The sequence below is a fragment of the Catharus ustulatus genome, chromosome 2 (genome assembly GCF_009819885.2).
Source record: "Catharus ustulatus isolate bCatUst1 chromosome 2, bCatUst1.pri.v2, whole genome shotgun sequence".
Taxonomy (NCBI): domain Eukaryota; kingdom Metazoa; phylum Chordata; class Aves; order Passeriformes; family Turdidae; genus Catharus; species Catharus ustulatus.
Genome location: NC_046222.1, coordinates 30,814,674 through 30,832,373, shown reverse-complemented (window position 1 = coordinate 30,832,373; position 17,700 = coordinate 30,814,674). Strand labels below are relative to the sequence as shown.

Genomic DNA, 17,700 nt, shown 5'->3' with positions numbered 1-17,700 from the left:
TAATCAAATATATCTAAAGCTTCCTTTTGTGATGCAAATATATAAAGTATTTTTGTTTCTTGCCAGCCAAAGTAAAAGAAAAAAAAAGAGAAAAAGAAAAAAAAAAGTGCCTTTATCAACTGTTTAAGGAATCATTATTTTCACTTGCCTTACAGGGTAATGAACCTGACTGAAATTTTCAAGGTTTTTCCATTCCAGGCTGAGAGCAGTTTTAAGTGGTGGATGAGATGAAATCTTTAAATAAAGTTTTTATGTCAGGTGAAGGATAAAAAGTATTTGCAACTTTGTCTGAGAGTAGTTATGTGGAAAAAATAGTTGATAAATAGTCCACAGCTGAACTAGTACTGAAAACCCCCAAACAACAAAGACTTTTCCATAAGCAATGATTGTTGGATCTCCTAATTAGTTGTTTATTTGAGGTTAAGCCATTTCTTTCAGGCTTTTTGATGAAAACTTCCCACTCAAGCTATTTACAGTTAGTCAGCAGTCACACTAAGGGCTGCCAGACACTCATGAAGTATTGTTTCTTTGCATGACTAATTTGAGATCTGGGGAGATCTGACTGTTAAATTCTTGCTCTAATGCAAAGTCTTACAAAAACTTTAAGCCTGGAGAGATGCATTGATGCCGTATAAAGGGGAAATTATTGTGGCTTGAATGAAGAGCAAGTCTTGAAGAATAGGTTTAAAGAAATAGGTAAGATGCAAATAAGTACAAAGTGTAGCTATTTACAATACTTAATACCCTGCTGACTGAATTTTATACAAAAGGGGCAGTTAGTTTGTTTTTTCACTTGCAGATATATATTCTTCCCCAGAAAGAGCCAGTTATGCATTTGATTATCCCTTTATATATACTGCTTAAGGGAAAACACTTTTAGGAACCCTGCTGCCTTGAGGGAATTTTTATTTTTATTTCAAGGCATTTTCCGGGAGACCTTAGAGAGTAGAAATCTGATTTTGGAGAAACAAGACAAATTCTCAGCTGATACAAACTGCTGAAACCTGACTTTACTGAGGAGAGGGCTGACAATTTTTCTCAGCTGAGGAGTGTCAGAAGGAGTAATCCCAAATGTGACTGGGAGTTCCCAGTGGCTTCAGGATATGTAGACAATGGACAGGTTAATGTAATTGCTAAATGAAAGGCAGAGCTTGAAGCCCCAGTTGCTTGTTTATACCAGTGGAACATCTGTGAAACGTTGTTAGTGATGGATTTGAAGCGTGGCAGTTGTTCCTTTCACATCAACCTGAGTTGCTGTGACTGGGAATGAGAGGATACGTTCTGGCTGCATTGATTTGGACTTCTAAGCCTCCTGCCTGACATGTCTGCCCCCACTTTCTAGACTCAATACCTCCTCATGTACCATCAGCACTTCCTGTAGCAACCATAGTCATGGAAGCTGCTGGACTACAGCAGGTTAGAGATTGATGAGTGATACCATCCCTAAATACAGTGCTACCCATGTCTTGTTATATTTACTGTGGAAAGCATCATCCCTGATTTGTTATTTCTCCTCCCACGATGCAATTGGGCTGTTCTGTTGATCCATTTCCTCTTGGAATTTTGCAGGACACAGAGAGGTTTCAGTCCCACAGTCAAGAACTGGAGTGCAAGCTGCTCTCAAAAGAACAAGAACTGGAACAGCTGGTTCAAAAACAGAAAAGGGTACTATCTGCTATCCTTCTGAGTTAAAAAATAGATGGTTGCTTTTCATTCATGTGATTTTCTTTAGGTACTATTTTAGGTCCCAATATTACAAGTTGGTCTGATGTGGTTCTGCTAAATTGTGACCTTCTGTTGTTCTTGTGTCATGTGCTTAGGAAAATTGTTAACCTCTATTTCTAAAGTAGTTTTCATTTTATGTAGTAAAATGGAAAATAAAAGAATGCTCTTGATATCCTCCCCAGGTACTAGGTTAATTTTTATGAAAATGTAGCATAATTCCACTGCCTTTAGTGTTCTAGGAATCGGCTTAACATGCAGACAACTTAAGAGCAGAGAACAATGATTTGGTTCTTCTAGTGCTCACCTCTGCTCAAAGCCTGTACCAACCACTCATTTACTTGTTTTGGACTGATTCAGCACTATGAACTTGAAATGCTCCCTCCTGAACAACTTGCTCCTGATATAGCTGTGTGATAACAGTTTTATAGCAGGGCTTGTTTCCCTTGCATTGGTAACAGCTTGTCAAGTTCCCATGTTAAAACCTGATGTGTTTTACTTCTAAAATGCATGGCCTGCTCGGGGGAGGAGAGAACTTGTTGTAAAGTGACTCCAAGGTCATTGCAGGAAACACTAGCAATAGGAAAAGGAGGTAGCATTGGAATTTAAAGGGCTGAAATGGAATGCTGTAAATGCTATTCCCTCTGTTGAATATGTAGACAAAAATAAAAAAGTTTTTCACAATAAGAAGCACTAGCAGTTGCAATAAACCCCCTGGGGAAGTGATGGATTCCTCAACATTGGAAACTAAAGATTTAGCTGGGCAGGATGCTGGGTTATCTTGCCTAAACTGTGTTTTTGCTAAAAAAGGTTGGAAGAGATGAACCTTGAGTTCCTCTTCCAACCTGGTACTCTGTGATTACGTGAAGTTTGGCTGATAAGGATATAGGACTGAACTAAAAGTCTGTTCTATAGTTGAAATCAACTACCTTTGTCCAGTACCACTGTGAATCAGAATATATGTGATTTTATGCAAGCTCTTTACCACATTGCAGCACTATAGTGGAATAATTTATACTTTGAAGACATCTATGAGGGCACACAGATAAAGTGGTTTTAGTTTAGTCTGAAACTAACTTCAAGAGTATAGTAAATTACTTATTCTAATTTTGTAATGATTATATTTAATATTTTCCTTTGTTTTTTGCTTTAAGCTCTCCTTAAAATTTGGTTGTCAACAGTAATTCTGCAAAAACTCTTCTTGTGTTTTTTTCAAGTATGTGTTTTCAGAATTTGATATAAACCCACAGAAGTTATTCAAAGGGTTTCACTCAATTTTAAGCCTGGTATAATCAATCAATATGGGCAACAATACCAGGAAGTCTTATCTTATGATTGTTGTCTACTTTGCCATTGTCTACTGTTGCCTGTCTTGGAGAACATAAAACAATGTCTGTGCTATTTTTATTGGTATTATATTTTATCTGATTTTATGTTTTCCATTTCTATTCACTACATTGCTTATTATTAATAGTATTTACCATGGATTTTTTATTTGTAATATCTAGTATTGATCATTTCCCCTCTCCATTATGAATTTGCATGAATCACAACGAGGGTACTTTTGAAAGACAGGGTCTTCATACACCATGAAGATTAAACTATCCCATTTTGGTTTTATGGAAAGGAATCTGTGCTGGATGAATGGAATTCACTATTTCTAATGATGACAGGAGTGACATACAGTAATTTCACAACCATAAGGCGCACCGGACTATAAGGCGCACCCGCCGGGAGTTGGCAAAATTCGCAACTTTGTAGATCAGATAAGGCGCACCGGACTATAGGGCGCACTTTTTTTTTGCAGCGAGGCTCCGCCCCCAGCTCCCTCCGCGCGGTTGCTGGCCGAGGCCCCGCCTCAACCCGGCAGTCATTGGCCCCCGGGCCCGCCTATACCTGGCAAGGGCGGTGCCGCGGGGCCCCAGGCCCGCCTGCATCCGGCGGGGCCGGGGCATGGCCGCCACCCCTCCGTGCTGCCTCTCCGGGGCCGGGCTATGGCCGCCGCCCCTCCGTGCTGCCTCTCCGGGGCCGGGCTATGGCCACCGCCCCTCCGTGCTGCCTCTCCGGGGCCGGGCTATGGCTGCCGCCCCTCCGTGCTGCCTCTCCGGGGCCGGGCTATGGCCGCCGCCCCTCCGTGCTGCCTGCACGGGGCCAGGGGGTGCCTGTGGAGGGGCGGCTCCGCCTCCACGGGGCCAGGGGGTGCCTGTGGAGGGGCGGCTCCGCCTGCACGGGGCCGGGGGGTGCCTCTGGACGCGCGGCTTTGCCTGCACGGGGCCCGGGCGTGCCTCTGGAGGGGCCGTTCCGCTTGCACGGGGCTGGGGGGTGCCTCTGGAGGGACGGCTCCGCCTCCACGGGGCCGGTGGGTGCCTGTGGAGGGGTGGCTCCGCCTCCACGGGGCTGGAGGGTGCCTGTGGAGGGGCGGCTCTGCCTCCACGAGGCCCGGGCGTGCCTCTGTAGGGGCCGTGCCGCCTCCACGGGGCCAGGGGGTGCCTGTGGAGGGGCGGCTCCACCTCCACGGGGCCGGGGGGTGCCTCTAGAGGGGCCGTCCCGCTTGGACGGGGCCGGGGGGTGCCTCTGGACGGGCCGTCCCGCTTGCACGGGGCCGGGGGGTGCCTCTAGAGGGGCCGTCCCGCTTGCACGGGGCTGGGGGGTGCCTCTGGAGGGACGGCTCCGCCTCCACGGGGCTGGAGGGTGCCTGTGGAGGGGCGGCTCTGCCTCCACGGGGCCGGGGGGTGCCTGTGGAGGGGCGGCTCCACCTCCACGGGGCCGGGGGGTGCCTTTGGAGGGGCGGCTCCGCTTGCATGGGGCCGGGGGGTGCCTCTGGACGGGCGGCTTCGCCTGCACGGGGCCGGGGGGTGCTTCTAGAGGGGCCATCCCGCCTGCACGGGGCCGGGGGGTGCCTCTGGAGGGACGGCTCCGCCTCCACAGGGCTGGGGCGTGCCTCTGGAGGGGCGGCTCCGCCTCCACGGGGCTGGAGGGTGCCTGTGGAGGGGCGGCTCTGCCTCCACAGGGCTGGAGGGTGCCTGTGGAGGGGCGGCTCTGCCTCCACGAGGCCCGGGCGTGCCTCTGTAGGGGCCGTGCCGCCTCCACGGGGCCAGGGGGTGCCTGTGGAGGGGCGGCTCCACCTCCACGGGGCCGGGGGGTGCCTCTAGAGGGGCCGTCCCGCTTGGACGGGGCCGGGGGGTGCCTCTGGACGGGCCGTCCCGCTTGCACGGGGCCGGGGGGTGCCTCTAGAGGGGCCGTCCCGCTTGCACGGGGCTGGGGGGTGCCTCTGGAGGGACGGCTCCGCCTCCACGGGGCCGGTGGGTGCCTGTGGAGGGGCGGCTCCGCCTCCACGGGGCTGGAGGGTGCCTGTGGAGGGGCGGCTCTGCCTCCACGGGGCCGGGGGGTGCCTGTGGAGGGGCGGCTCCACCTCCACGGGGCCGGGGGGTGCCTTTGGAGGGGCGGCTCCGCTTGCATGGGGCCGGGGGGTGCCTCTGGACGGGCGGCTTCGCCTGCACGGGGCCGGGGGGTGCTTCTAGAGGGGCCATCCCGCCTGCACGGGGCCGGGGGGTGCCTCTGGAGGGACGGCTCCGCCTCCACAGGGCTGGGGCGTGCCTCTGGAGGGGCGGCTCCGCCTCCACAGGGCTGGGGCATGCCTCTGGAGGGGCGGCTCCGCCTCCACAGGGCCGGGGCGTGCCCGCCCCTGCTCCGCCCCACCTCCACCTGGCAGCCATGGCCCTGCCGGCTCCCCCCGTGGCTCGCAGCTCTCACTTCCGGGTAGGCAATTTTTTTGAACTTTGTCTATCAGATAAGGCGCACCGGACTATAAGGCGCACTTCCGGGTTCCAGGGAAAATTTTAGTCAAAAGGGTGCGCCTTATAGTCGTGAAATTACTGTAATTTAATTCAGAGGATTGATGACAACTGAAACTTTGGTCATTCAACTAGCTGATTGGCCCATTGTTAATTTGATATGCAGTATTTTATGGGGTTTTTTTTTCTGTTATAGCAACCTAGCCTATTTATTTGAGTGCTTTACTTAGTGTAGTTAGAGGCACTGTTTTTTACATACATTTTTCTGATTTCTAATTATCTTCTCTGAAAGTGACTCTTGTCTTTACTCAGATCTTTTTTTATAATACTATATCCCCACTCATTTTCTGGTATTGCTTTTCATTCACTGAGATACCCATGTGTGGTGTCTAATGTTTGCCTTATCCAGGGATCTCTTTCACTTTTGCATCATCCTCTGGCATGCTAATTAAATCTCTTCTTGCAGACAGTAAAGGTATCTTGATTTAATTGACTTCTATGCTTGGTTGTATGAGAGAGCCATTTGGGAGCAACACAAATGCTTTTTTTCCAAACTTCATTAATAAGTATTTTTTATTTTTAAATTTAAAATACAATGTACAGTAATTTCATGATTATAAGCTGCACTTGATTATAATCTGTATGTCCAGGTGTCGGCAACGTTTAGGTCTTCATCTACATATAAGCCACATCTGATTATAAGCCGCACTTTCGTTGGCAGCGAACTTTCACAAAGTTGCCAATTAGTACCAGAATAGCGGGATCGTGGGGTTTACTGGCAGGTGCCAACCTTGGAAACATTATTTCCAAGTGAAAAAAAATACAGACAATAGCTGCAGCAGTGTACCCTGCAAGTTTTATTTACAAGCGAAGAAAGATACGAACAATAGTGTGGTCATTTTGCAAGTATTTCGAATGGATCCACGTTGCTTTTAAACAACCACTCAGCTGCGTGGGTGGGTGGCCGAGCTGTGAGCGAAGCTGCTCATCTGCGCGAGTGCGGCCACCCATTCATCTGCACGAGCACGGCCACCCGCTCATCTGTGCAAGCATGGCCAGCCGCGCAGCTGTACAAGACTGAAAACACCGAAAAAAATACAGAGCAATATCACGCACTTTGATCAAACTTTTAAACAGCTTCATTTTTCATTCATCAACCGCTTCATCAGCGGCTTCATCTTCATGTAACCTTTGAACTCTTTGTCCTCCTTATCAGAAATCAGCAGTTGGGCTATGGGGACATCCAGCAAACCCGAACCCATATCATCCGTATCGTCACCGTCAGAGTCATCAGCTTCAGTACTCTCAATGCAGTCGCTGGTCAGTCCAGGAATGATATCGGCCTTCGCAAACCCTTGGATGATAGTTGTGGCTTTTACTTTACCCCAGGCATCCAGTGTCCACTGGCAGACAGTAGCATAACTTGCTCAGCGCAGCCTCCCGGTATTCGTGTAGGAGTGCTCTCCTTCCACCATCCAGTTTTCCCACAGAAGTCGCAGTTTCACCTTGAAGGAATGAGTAATGCTTATGTCCAGAGGTTGCACTTCTTTGGTCTAACCACCTGGTATCACAGCAAGCTCCGAGTTCATATTTTTCACCATGGCTTTCACGCTTTCGGTTTTGTGCGCATGCATGGAATCGAAAATCAGCAGTTCCGGCAACGGATGAAAGAACCTATCTGGTCTGCAAGCATAAACTTCCGTTAGCCAAGTCCGCATTACGTGTTCATCTATCCAGCCTTTTGGATTCATTGCAACAACTATTCCCTTTGGAAATTTGTCTTTAGGAAATGTTTTTCTTTTAAAGATTACCGGTGGGGGTAATTTCTACCCATTTGGCGAAACACCGAGGACGACTGTAAACGGTGTCTTTTTGTTACCTGTGGTTCTTATCGGAACCGTCGATGTTCCGGTTTGCTCCACAGTTCACGTCAGTGGCCTATCGAATGTCAGGGGGACTTCGTCCATGTTGATTATGCAATGTGGCTGTATATTTTTTTCAGAGATTTTGCTTTTGCAGTAACTCTGGAAGGTGGCTAACTTTTCCTTGTAGTCTACCAGCAACTGCTGAGACATTGCCGTCCTTGTACGGATAGAGAGCTGCCATCGTTTCATGAAACGGAAGCACCAAGATGGTCCTGCTTTAAATTCTTCTATATGAAATTCATTTGCAATTGCTTTGGCTTGTATCTGAACGGCGACAGAAGATAAGTTTCGACCACCTGCCCTTTGCTCAGAAATCCAGTGGTGAAGTCTTTCTTCCAGCCCTGGCCACCTTGCTTTTCTGCTGCAGAAACTCTTCTTTGTCTTTCTTGTAAGACGAAGATCGTCTTCCTGCTTTCTCCATCTGCGTACCATGGATTCATTAATGCTGAATTGTCTAGGTGCAAATCTATTCCCATTTTCTTTTGCATAGTTGATTGCTTTGAATTTAAACTCGGCGTTGTAAGCTAGTCTCCTCTCCGTAGCCATGCCGAGGTAACTCACCCCAAAAACACACCCCGCCCCGCAGTAATGCCTTCATCCACAGGCAGGCAAGAAGCTGTTCTCTGATTGGTTTATCGTCTGAACAATAGGAAATCATCAATTTCAACCCATTTTTGTTCGGGATAGGACCGACGCAGTACAAGGTAACGACAGCTCTCAGAATTTCATTAATATATTGGCCGCTCCTGATTACAAGCTGCACTTCCAGGTTGGGACCAAAACTTTAGTCAAAATGGTGCGGCTTATAATTGTGAAATTACTGTAATTATTTCTGTGTTGGAAATCATTAAAAAAATATGAAAGGAAGCTTTCAAACCAGATGAGCTCAGTGTTGTTTCCTCTGGCATAGCCAGAGGGATTCTCCCTCATGAGGGTTGTCTGAATGGCATTGTTCCTCAAGGGATGTGAGTTGGAACATTTCACGATGAGGCAGAGGATATCAAGCATAACCTCTGGGGCACAGACTCTTGTGTGAGGGTAAGAAAGTAAGTGTGGACCAGGTAAAGTGCAGGGGGGTTACTGGACTTCTCGTATAAAATCTGGGCTCTGTTCTGATGATAGCTGTTGAAGAGCATGATCTTGGAATTGGGAATGAGATACATGAAAACATGAATCAGTAGCACTCAAGTACTTCTAACTGCCTTATGGCACTGTATAAATGTTTCATCTTTCACATGTTACTGAAATAAATAGGGAGAAAAAATATAAAAACTACAGAAAGGATGCTGAGCTAAGAACAAGGGATTGCATAGAGTGTGCTCAATGTGTGTGTCTTTCGGGTACACCAATAAACGTCTTCAGCAACAGCTCATTTGCATTGGATAATCCCAGTTCTTTATTCAAGGTAAATTTGTTTTCCTCTCATCTTTGTCAAAAAAAGAGAATATGCACCATCAAATACTGTGTCTGTGCTTGACCTGTGAAAACGGGTTAATTCTTGCTGCTACTTGGATTTTCTTAAACACGTCTATGGATCACAAGTCTTTTTCCCATCAGTTTCTATCTACCAGATGAACGTAGGAGCCCATTTGCAGATCCAATAAGGAGCTAGAAGCTACAGGATCAAAGCCATTCTATTATATCAGCTGAGCATTCCCCTAATGAGTTATTTCTCTGTAGTGGGAGTTGTTTAAATGAATGCTTTAAAGGTAGTGTTTGGCATTTCTCAAAGGATTTTATGGGTACAGTGGAAGAAGGGAGCTTTGTGCTGCTGTGAAACAATCCTTTCTCCTGTTGTAGTGTTCTAATCATTTAGACATTATGTTACTGTTTTTCTGACAAGAGTGAGCACCAGGATTTATAGCAAGTATTTCTAACATCAGTATAGATGACTCTGGGAGCTGATGTGGGCTACCATTGTAGTTACATTTCCAGAACAGTCTCTGCGTAAATTTTCAGACGACCATACTATTCTCCAAGTGGGGTTTCTGTCTGCAGTTTGTTGCTTCTAAGATGTTTGAAAGTTCATCTTTGTGTACTCACTCTTTGCTTCTCCCAAAGCCACTCCTCTGGATCAGTCTAGTCTTAAGTACCTGAAGCAACTGTTCTTTTACTTAGAATGCATAACTTCATTCTGTTGAGGAGTGGATGCAACATTCAGGAACTGACGTAATCTATCCATGCAAACCAACCTTGTTCAGCAGGAATCTGATGCCCAGCCAGTGTTCTATGTGAAATGGAAGCCTGCTGAGGCTACAATTCAGCAAATACATTAAGCTGCTGCTGCTGCTGCTAAGTGCTCCCACTCTACACGTGTTCCTGACTCCTCGCAGTCCAGGCTAGAAAGCATTTTCTGCTTTTATTTTTAACCTGGGCCTAGTTCAAAATCAAGACTACAACAGCAGTGTTCTAGGACAGAAACTGACTGGAAGAGCTGGGTGAGGACAGATTTTATTGGGTGAGGTCTGCTTGTTGGGATGGGCAAAATGAGAGTTCTAACATTGTTATGTCTCAGGTCCAGAAGATTGAAATGGTATCATTATAATGCTCCCAGTATGTTTTACACCCCTTAAAATGAATAAAAACCCAGAAACCCGTCAGAATAAAACTTTTATATTTTAGGGTCAGCAATGCCTTCACTAATATGAAGTTTTGCTCTGTTGTCTAAATTTGCTCAATTAGCCAGGGAGAACTTCTTTATTTACCAGAAACCCCTGTCATCTGCTGTTACTTGTTTTACAAGGAATATGTATCCTTCCTTTGATGCACATTGGAGAGGGAATATAAAAATGAATAAAAAGGCTCTAATTCACACTTCTTGGCAGATCTGTCTGAGGTGGCAAAAAGGTCACTGCTTGTTCATATTGCTGGGAATGGGAAGGTTTATCAGCTATCAGATTTAAATACAATAGATTTTTAGGTAGAACTCTTAATTGGTCTGTGTAGGCCTGGCCTTTGTGGAAAATCATCTAAAATAGCAGTTGTGAATATCAGCTTGATACTGATAATCTGCTCTGTAGCGCTTTCTTTATGGTTTGTACTGGTGTGTTTTTGAACTGGATAAAATTCAGTCATAGAATGGAATGGCTTTGTTTCTGTGTAACATAATTATGTCTGTACAAAGAGCAGTGGAAAAGCACCATATGTGTTTTATTCTTTTTTTGGCTTTGATAGAAAGAGCTCCGTGCTCAGCTAATCTCTAAGACCCAAACTGAAAGCCTCAGAACCAAGATGCCTCAGTCAGTTGTAAAGCTTTCTTTTCTCTTTTCTTCTCCCACCCCAGTTAGAGCAGGAGTGTACACAACTCCTCAGTGGCAAAGAAGAAACTAAAGTGGAGAATACCAAGCTGAAGCTGACTAACCAGGAACTGCTGAGAGACCTGGAGAGAACATCCCATGAACTAAGCCTGGCTCAACAACAGCTACAGGTGCTTCAGGAAGAGGCATCAAGGCTCCATGAGGAGAAGGAAATGTAGGTGTCCAGCTGCAGCAGTTCTAGTGCACTGGCTTGGTGTGCCAGTGAGCCTGCTCAGGGTACCCAGGGCCGATTTAAGCTTGTGTCATAAGCAGAAACCACCTGCAAAGCCAAGTACAGTTCTAGCTGCTTTTCCTCAAGTAATTCAACATGTTTTCTGTTGCTTATCTGACTTCTATGGAATCTTTTGCTACATGTTCAAAATGTCAGTGTTCTCCCCACTGCCACTAGTTGAAAGTATTTAGAATTAAAAATCCATGTAGAGTCTTAGTTTTTAAATACCAATGAAATTCCTTATGGAAATGCCTTACAATTGTGGTACATAATCCTCCTCAAAACTGAGTCTGTCTGAAACTTGCTTCTGAGAATGCACTCTGACTGTGAGATACCTCGGACCTTCTTTTTTTCCTTCATCAAAAGTAAGCCTAGTAGAGCCAGCAAGATAAAACTTAGCTTATCCTTACTCCTACAAGGCCTTATGGCAATTCAGAACCATAATTTTGGGGTTTCCAATTCAAATGAAGATTTCAGATTCTGACTCTAACTTACAAAACAAAACAAAAAACAAAAACAAACAAACAAAGAATATTTACAGTTTATAGTTCGAGGAATAAAAATGAACTGTGACAGATCAAGCTACCTGTCTTGCTCCAGCCTTCTACACAAAGCAGAAGAATCACAACCCTGAACCTGTAATTGTCAGAAATGTTCACTGAAGTCCATTTAAAAGAAAATTATCAAAGGAAAGCCTCTCATTCCCAATGGAGAGCACATGAATGACAGATGGACCTAGCCATTGCAGCAATTAACTATATAATTCAGAACTGTTGCTGTTTGACATATTTCAGGATAGAGCAGAACATTAGCTCAAATGTCACGTTCTTTTTCTCTGAAGCTTTGTGCCAAGTTCTACTTAGTTATTCCTTCTTTAATTTTTATTGAGAGTATAAATAATGAACTTTGTTGCTAAATTTGTGTTAAAAAATTACTACCGTGATTAGAATTTTTAGGTTTGCATGTTTGGTGTGTGTTTTGGAAGTAGACAGTAGAAATACTCCTCCTCAAGGTGATTTGTTTCCTCTTCAAGGCCTCTCTTTTCAGATCTAGAGCAAAGACTATGGAACGATCTGATTTAAAAGCTACAAAGGAAATCTGCCCAGTGGTCAGACTGCTGAATAATACTACTGCACTTTTACAAAGCACTTTGGATTCAGTAGTGGTTTATGGAATTAGAGCTCAGCCCTTCTCAACTGTACCTGAGGGTTGCTTTAAACATCTGTATCAGTCTGGTAAGACCTGAGCTGTTGAAACAGGTGTAATGCTCATACAGGGCACAGGAAGAACCTGAGGCTTCACTGAAAGGCAAAAAAACCCGTTTTAAGCCAGACACCAAATTGTATTAAATCAAAGTAAATGGTGTTGAAATGGCTGCATCAGTGTCAGGAATTGCAGGGATTGTAGACGTGTGAGCCTGACATATGGTTCCTGCAGCAGGATAAGCTCTAATTTTGGATAATATGTCACCTGTTTTTTAGTGGCCATGAGTGAGAAGTATTTCAGCAGTGTATCTTTTTCTGAATGCTCCAAGTGCCAGTATCAACATATATTAAGCTCTCTGGATGAAGAAATTAAAAAGCAATATTTTTTGAAAAAAGAACCTCTACTCCTTCCTCTGCTAACTCCTACTGCTCTGCTACTGTGGACTTTATACGGAATAAACTTCTTTAAAATATTAACCATTCATGCATAATAGAATCTACAGTTTTGAAGAAGCTGAGGTCTCAAATGTAGATACCCCTGGGGGGAAGTGTTTTAGCAGTGTTCTTACCACGATTACAACAATTTTGTTTTGTTTTGTTTTGTTTTTTCAGGGAAGTGTACCGGGTGACAGAAACCTTACAGAGAGAGAAGTCAGGACTCTTGAAGCAGCTGGATTTTTTAAGGTAATGTAGATCCTCCATTCAAAAACTTATTACATAATTCTGAAGAGGTCCATCAAAGGGTGAAATTATGTTGGGATATGTAGTAAGTGTAGGTGTCAAGGTACTGACAGAGGGGTGCCTCTGTGGCAGACTGAAGCCAGAGCCGCCCTGTGACAATGGACACAACACAGGGCACAGGGGAGCCCTACAGTCCTGGTGTGCTTCTGGGAAAGCCCCAGTAAGAAAGGGTGGAAAACAGTGCAGCAGTTAGGAGAGGAGAGAGAAAAGAATGTGTGAGAAAGCCCCTCAGACACCAAGGTCAGTGAAGAAGGAGGGGTAGAAGGTGCTCCAGGCACTGCTGGGACAGAGTCCCTTGTAGCCTGTGCAGAGTGGACACAAGAGGAGGCTTCTGGCAGAAGCTTGGTCTGTGGAGAGGAGCCCATGCAGGGGCAGGTTTTCTGGCAGGAATTGTGGTCCATGGGGAACCCACGCTGGAGCTGTCCATTCCTGAAGGACTATTTCCCATGGAAAGAATCTCTGCTGAGTTTGTGAAGGGCTGTAACCTGAGGGAGCTCACACTGGAGCAAGAAAATAGTGTGAGGAGGAAGGAGTCTCAGAGAGAAGCTGTTACGGACTGACCACAACCCCACTATTCCACATGCCTTTGTGCCACTCAGGATTGGTGAGGAAGTAGAAGAGCTGAGGGTGTAGGAGTGAAGTTGAGCCTGAGAAGAAAGAGGATTGTGGAGAAGGTGATTTTAGCTTTGTCTGTATTTCTCATCAACCTTCAGCTGAGTCTGTTTTATCTGTAATGGGCAGCTGGTAAGTAACTTTCTTGTCTTTATCTTGGCCCACAAGCTTTTTCATGTTATTCTCCTCTCCTCCCTTGTGCTGAGTAAGGAGAGTGAGAGAGTGGCTGGGTGTACATCTGGCAGGCAGTCAAGGTCAACTACCACAGGATAATGACACAAAAATCAGTAAAAATTGTTACAAAAGACTTTTGTATGCTCGGTTCTTGCATAGAGTAGAGGGCAGCACATCTGACAAATATACTTTGTTTTGACAATTCAAATGTAACGGTTCTAAGCTGATTCTGAGGTAGAAGCCTGGATGCGGAGCTTGCTTGAAAGGCTCTGTTGCTTCTCAAGTGCTGGGAGTTGAGCCAAAATGAAGATTATTTCCCCAAAATACAGTAGTTTCACGAATACAAGCCGCACGGAGTATAAGCCGCACCCCCGGTGCCTCGACAATGTTGCTGTCTTTGTCAATAGATAAGCCGCACCCCGAATATTAGCCGCACTTTCGTTCGTAGCGAGAATCCGTGCGCAGCTTTCATAAATTGGCCAATTAGTAACAGGATCGCGGCATAGCGGGGTTTACTGGCTCAGGGTGGGGCCAGGAAGGCTCGGCCCGCTCATGGTTGCCGACGGGGCCGGCCGGGTGGTGCTGCAGCCGCCGCCGGGCTCACTGGCCCCCCTCTCCCGTCAGCACTGCCTCGCTGCCGCGTTTGCTCGCCCTGCCAGCGGGCCAGCCGCCGCCGCTGCTACCAGGCACGCTGGCCACCCCGCTACTGCGTTTACTCGCCCTGCCGGCGGGCCAACCGCCGCCGCCGCTGCCAGGCACACCGGCCGTCCCGCTGCTGCGTTTACTCGCCCTGCCGGCGGGCCAGCCACCGCCGCCGCTGCCAGGCACGCCGGCCGCCCCGCGCCATGTTTGCTCACCTGGCCGGCAGGGCTGCCTCCGCTGCCAGGCTCTGCCGGCAGGGCGGCCGCCACCAGGCTCGCCGGCCGCCCCCTCCCGTCTGCACCGCCGCCGCGTTTGCTCACCCTGGCCGGCACTGCAGGCCCCCGCACCGCCGGGCTCCCCCACGCTGCTGGCCCCGATTCTGCTGGGCTTCGCCCGCTGCCAGGCAGCCCCACCCGCCGGGCTTCCTGCTTCTGCCATGCTCCCCTGCACTGCTAGCCCCAGTTCTCCCAGGCTCCCCCGCCCTGCTGGCCCGGGCTCTGCCGCCCCCCCTGCCCCGCCCTGCTGGCCCAGGCTCTGCCGCCCGCCCCCCACACTGCTGGCCCCGCCTCTGCCAGGCTTTCCCACCTCAGCCGGAGCCGGCCGGGCTCCAGCTTGGCTTGGGGCTGCCGCGGGCTCTCACTTCCGTGTTGGCAGCTTTTAGAATTTTGTTAATGTATTAGCCGCCCCGGAATATTAGCCGCACTTCCGGGTTTCCACCAAACTTTTGGTCAAATTGGTGCGGCTTGTATTCGTGAAATTACTGTATTTGTAAAAATGATATCAAAGTGTACTTAGCTACCATTTCTTTATTGATAGACTTCAAAGTTTGGAGCTGTGTTCAGATAACTGTAGTCCTCTTTTTAATGTGCAGCAATATTGGTTTTTGTTTGCTCAGTGGTCAGTCAGTGTGGGCTGTAGGTTGCACCTGCCTCTACACCTTCATTGGCTGCATTTCCTTCAGGCCTCATTTTAAAGTTGTCTAAAAATTTTACAGGCTTGAGGAAAGGCTCTTACTTTGCTGCATGTGTTTTCCATAGGCCACTCTATGATCTTGCCTGCTGTGAGTTTTGGGGACATGGGTAGAAACATCTGGCAACAGAGGTTTTTTCCTTTCACCCTGGCTGCTCAGTCTCTCTTGTAGCCAGGCAAGCAACAGATGGAGACAATAGGTGATGTACTAGGCAGGTGTGCTGTCAGATCTTATCAGAGCTTGTTGGTTGCCTGGAGTATGTGTTTCTTGACACTTTCATTGTTTCTGCACAAAGAATGGGAGATAGATGTTTTCCTAGGGTGACTTTTCCGTGGCAGCCACAACTACAGCCCTCAGAGGGGCATACACAGCTGGCCTGCACAGCTATCAGCAGATGAACAAGAGATGGTGTTCATTGCACCCTCTCCACATTAAGAGGTCATCTTTAGTGTGAATATCATTAAACATTCTAATTTACAGTCTGTGAAGGCATATTAACCACAAATGTGTTAAGGCATTTGTTTAGATAAAATACAGAAATAGATCCAGATTCCATCTGGCTTTAATCAGCATAGCCCTGCTGGAGAATCAATAGCCCAGACAAGGAACTGGCTGAAGTGAGAATATAAATAAAGGATGATGAAAATTTTGCACTGCCAACTGTCCAGTCTGTCTGTTAGTACGGAGTAGAAAAGTCAGCAATTCTAAACACTTGGCTTCAGTGTTTCTTTTGTTTATGTTCTCTTTGCAGAGAGAGGAATAAACATCTCAAGGATGAACGTGACATATTTTTGCAGGTAACCAACTATTATTTTCAAACCCAGTGTTGAGCAGACACATATGAGAGAGAACAGCTTCAAAAGAAGGTGAACAGAAGGCTGTGAAGGAGATGGAGTTTCATGCCACTTAAATCTTACTCTTCTTAATTTGTATTGTCTTTTTTTTCTCACTTGAAAATAAGATTTTTTAAAATTTGCTGAACAATTTTAAGAGCTACATGTTTAGAACAATAAAGTGGGAGCTATCTGAAGAGAGATGAATTTATTTTAGAAGAAACTAAGGATGCAATAACCTAAATAACCTAAAAATTGAACAATTGAATTGTATTAATTTACTCAGTCAAGAGTAGGTAATATCCTGAAACATTTATATGACAATACAATGCAATACAATACAATACAATACAATACAATACAATAACCGAGTACGTGAATCAGTACCTGCATACCTCTTTGGACTGGTGTAAGAGTAGATCCTATTACCTTTCTAAGAATCAGCAAAGAATGGACCCCTAAGGTGTTCTAGAAATACCCTGGTGTAAGGAGACTAAGGCCACTTAGTTTATATTTGCTTGTGTTCTTAGTCCTACAAGAAGCTGCTCATGTAAAGAAAAAAAAAAAAAAACTTACTTTTTTTTCCATGACATTGTGCTGTTTTATTTACAAAGCAGGTGCATTTTTACAGGACCTGGAGTTCCCTGTTCTGATTTTTTATCAATTAGAATTCTGAAGCATTTATACCTCTAGGATTTTCTTCTACATTTTTTTTTTCATTTGCATTGCATTATTTAAGTATTTGGAATGAAGGTAATTATCCATAAAGAACACCAAAAGTAAATCAGTAAGAAGTATTCTGTATTTCTGCAGAAATGCAAAACAACTGTTCCAAAAACCAGCTGGAAGCAAAGATCAGGGTCTATCATTGGCAAATACATAGAGGGCAAGATGCTACCTAGCAGGTAGGAACTTTTTTTCATGTGTTCCCTGTTTGAGTATGATGAGGCTTATAGAAAGAAGATGTGGAATGCTTCCTTTCTGATACTTTTGAACTTTTAAAGAGTGTATTTCTAAAGTGTCTGTCAGTATAAGATTACTGTGCTCATTAAGAAATTTGAAAATTAAGAGCCAAATTTTAACATAAAACAAGTATACTGTCTGCAAAGGCAAGAGATTTCCCCCACTGATGATGGGTATGCTGGGATACACAAAACCTTGCCCATGACCCTGTGTTAATGTGGTACAATGTTGAGTCTCCACTAGGACTTTTTTTATCCATATTAAGCAAACCCATGTCCTTCCTATCTACTAAAGAGAGAATTCAACTGCACATAGAAAGGATCTCGCCTGGGGGCTCTTTTATTCTCCAGAATGGGAGTGGAAGGTGGGAAAGGAGAAAATCACAATAGAGTTTACTTCAACTCTTCTATGAGTTTAGAATTTATGTTAATTGAATGTTTTCCATTCTGGTTCAGGTTTCTCCTGTAAGTTATTAGCTTTCCCCATGGTGTTTATAATTATCATATACACATGCTATGATGAGCTGACTTCTCAGCAGACACTGGAATGACTCTCCTCGACCTGCTGTGATTAGCCAAAAATATGGGATAT

At 45.8% G+C, this 17,700-nt stretch overlaps 1 protein-coding gene across 1 annotated transcript in view; it reads left to right on the top strand.

Moving 5' to 3' along the window:
• Positions 1–17,700, top strand: part of CRACR2A (calcium release activated channel regulator 2A) — a 56,307-nt gene that overhangs the window by 23,823 nt on the left and 14,784 nt on the right. Inside the window, exons 7-11 of the mRNA XM_033084918.1 lie at positions 1,570–1,665; positions 10,725–10,912; positions 12,787–12,858; positions 16,065–16,110; positions 16,960–17,051. Coding sequence (XP_032940809.1) covers positions 1,570–1,665; positions 10,725–10,912; positions 12,787–12,858; positions 16,065–16,110; positions 16,960–17,051 — 494 coding nt within the window. The remainder of the gene's footprint in view (positions 1–1,569; positions 1,666–10,724; positions 10,913–12,786; positions 12,859–16,064; positions 16,111–16,959; positions 17,052–17,700) is intronic.